This window comes from Otolemur garnettii, unplaced genomic scaffold (assembly GCF_000181295.1).
Source record: "Otolemur garnettii isolate 467f Iridium unplaced genomic scaffold, OtoGar3 scaffold00013, whole genome shotgun sequence".
Classification (NCBI taxonomy): Eukaryota; Metazoa; Chordata; class Mammalia; order Primates; family Galagidae; genus Otolemur; species Otolemur garnettii.
This window is the reverse complement of record NW_003852408.1, coordinates 10,046,193-10,048,260: the sequence shown is the minus strand read 5'-3', so window position 1 is coordinate 10,048,260 and position 2,068 is coordinate 10,046,193. Positions and strand designations below refer to the sequence as shown.

General features: G+C 33.5%; 1 protein-coding gene across 1 annotated transcript in view; it reads right to left on the bottom strand.

Moving 5' to 3' along the window:
- FARSB (phenylalanyl-tRNA synthetase beta subunit) overlaps positions 1-2,068 on the bottom strand; it is a 72,364-nt gene that overhangs the window by 56,934 nt on the left and 13,362 nt on the right. Inside the window, exons 6-8 of the mRNA XM_023510367.1 lie at positions 1,240-1,390; positions 254-420; positions 138-147 (exon numbers count right to left, since the gene is read on the bottom strand). Coding sequence (XP_023366135.1) covers positions 138-147; positions 254-420; positions 1,240-1,390 — 328 coding nt within the window. The remainder of the gene's footprint in view (positions 1-137; positions 148-253; positions 421-1,239; positions 1,391-2,068) is intronic.

Genomic DNA, 2,068 nt, shown 5'->3' with positions numbered 1-2,068 from the left:
TATAAAACAGAGTCTGACTTTGCATTTAAACAAAGGAACTACCCTTTGGAAGAATAGAACAGAACCCAAAGTCTAGCATTAGAACATACTTATAAATGTATGAACATTTATGCATTTATAAATTACATAATAATCACCAGTAAAATGCTGTTGAATAAATGAAAAAAACTATTAAAATAAAATCAACAAGACCTGAGCTGCTCAGATTAAGAGTTATTTGATTTGATTCAGGCAAGTCTACTCAGAATTTTACAGAAACGTGTGCGAGTAAGGGAGAACAGCAAATACCAAGATGCTTAGAAATAACTCACCATTGATGATTGGAGGCATTGAAAGGACAACACCGTTGCTATCATAGATAACTGGGTACAAGGGTTTATTTTCAATGATATGCAAATAATGTTTAAGGTGGTTGTCAGTCTGAAAAAAAGTCAAATAAAATTATTTCTACCACTATAATTCGTTTACATACCAATGTAATATTTTAAAAGAGGAGAAACTGTCAGAAAAACATTAAAAGAATTTCAAACTGCACAAATCTCTGAATTCATAAGATTTGCTAATATAAATTAATGTTTCAACATTCTTATACAACCTCATCTCCTACTGGGGAGAGATGAGAACACAATTGAGTCATTGTTCAGAAGAGAAAACAGATTTGAACTGGAATACCCAAAATATCTCAAACAAAACAGATTATCACAAAACTATTTAGATAAATAGGAAGAAATCACTTGCAAATTAGACCAAAGATAACAACAGCTGCTTTTTCCAAAATGCCCCCTTTTTCTATTTGTTACATTCAATTTTAAATGATTACTGCATTCATTTTTAATGTTCGACTCTAAAATGCTAATAATGGGAGGCAGACAGTTTATAACAGCACTTCCCACGAAAAACAAACAAACAAACAAAAAAGAAACCTAGCTAAATCTGTCTTCCTTAAAATTGGATGAGTTTCAATTACACCCAAATACAAAGATTACACTGCGGTATGGTCTACTTTAGTGGTTCTCAATCCAAGCAGTACATTTAAATCATCCCAGAGGTGGTTAAAAAAAAACAATAAACAAAAGAGAATTATGTCCAGGTCCCATTCTAGATCAGATAAATCATGCCAAGCTCAGATACTACTATTTTTTTTTTAAGGATCCATTAGATTTTCTTAATTTCGAGAGTTGATTTGAAGAATTTTCGTAGTTTTTACAAAGCTACTGTATAACCAAAAATATTACTTACCTTGTAGATGTTCATCAGTTCACAGGCTGTATACTCCTTGCCCTTATTTAGAGGCCTGAACTTGATATCTGAAGGGCGCTTTGCAGTGTATGTAAACGGACCTGACAAAGTGTCCAAATCATGGGTACCAATAGCAACCAGGGCTCTCTTCCTAACCATCGAGAAGGCAGGGGAAAGAGAGAGGAAGAAAAGGAAGAAGAGAGAAAGAGATTTGAATATTCCAAAACAGAGATTCTAAAAATAATATAAACTAATTATTTTTTATTTTTATTTATTTATTTATTTTGAGATAGAGTCTCACTGTGTTGCCTGGGCTTGAGTGTAGTGAATCATCAAAGCTCACGGCAACCTCAGACTCTTAGGGTCAAATGAGCCTCCTGCCTGAGCTTCCCAAGTAGCCACCATGACTGGCTAATTTTTTAATTTTTTGTAGAGATGGGGTCTTGCTTGTTGCTCAGGCTGGTCTTGAACTCCTGGGCTCAAGCGATCCTCTCACCTCAGCCTGCCAAAGTGCTGGGATTATAGGAATGAACCACCAGGCTCGGACAGACTACATGTTTCAAAAAAGTCATGTTATTTCATCTTTTCCCTAAAACAATCTATTGCTACTATATGGCATCTTTAGTGGAATAAAATGAATAAATTCTCATAACCATTAAAAATAATTAAAAAATTATATTAAAAATAATAAAAAATTATAAAGCTACTCAAAACATATTATTTCAGTAGCTGAAGAAAATCCCTTGCCATTATGATTCTCCAAATACTGTTACTAGAATATGTTCAAAGTTGGCAATTCCTTCACCTTCTTTTAACCTATTTCTTCTTG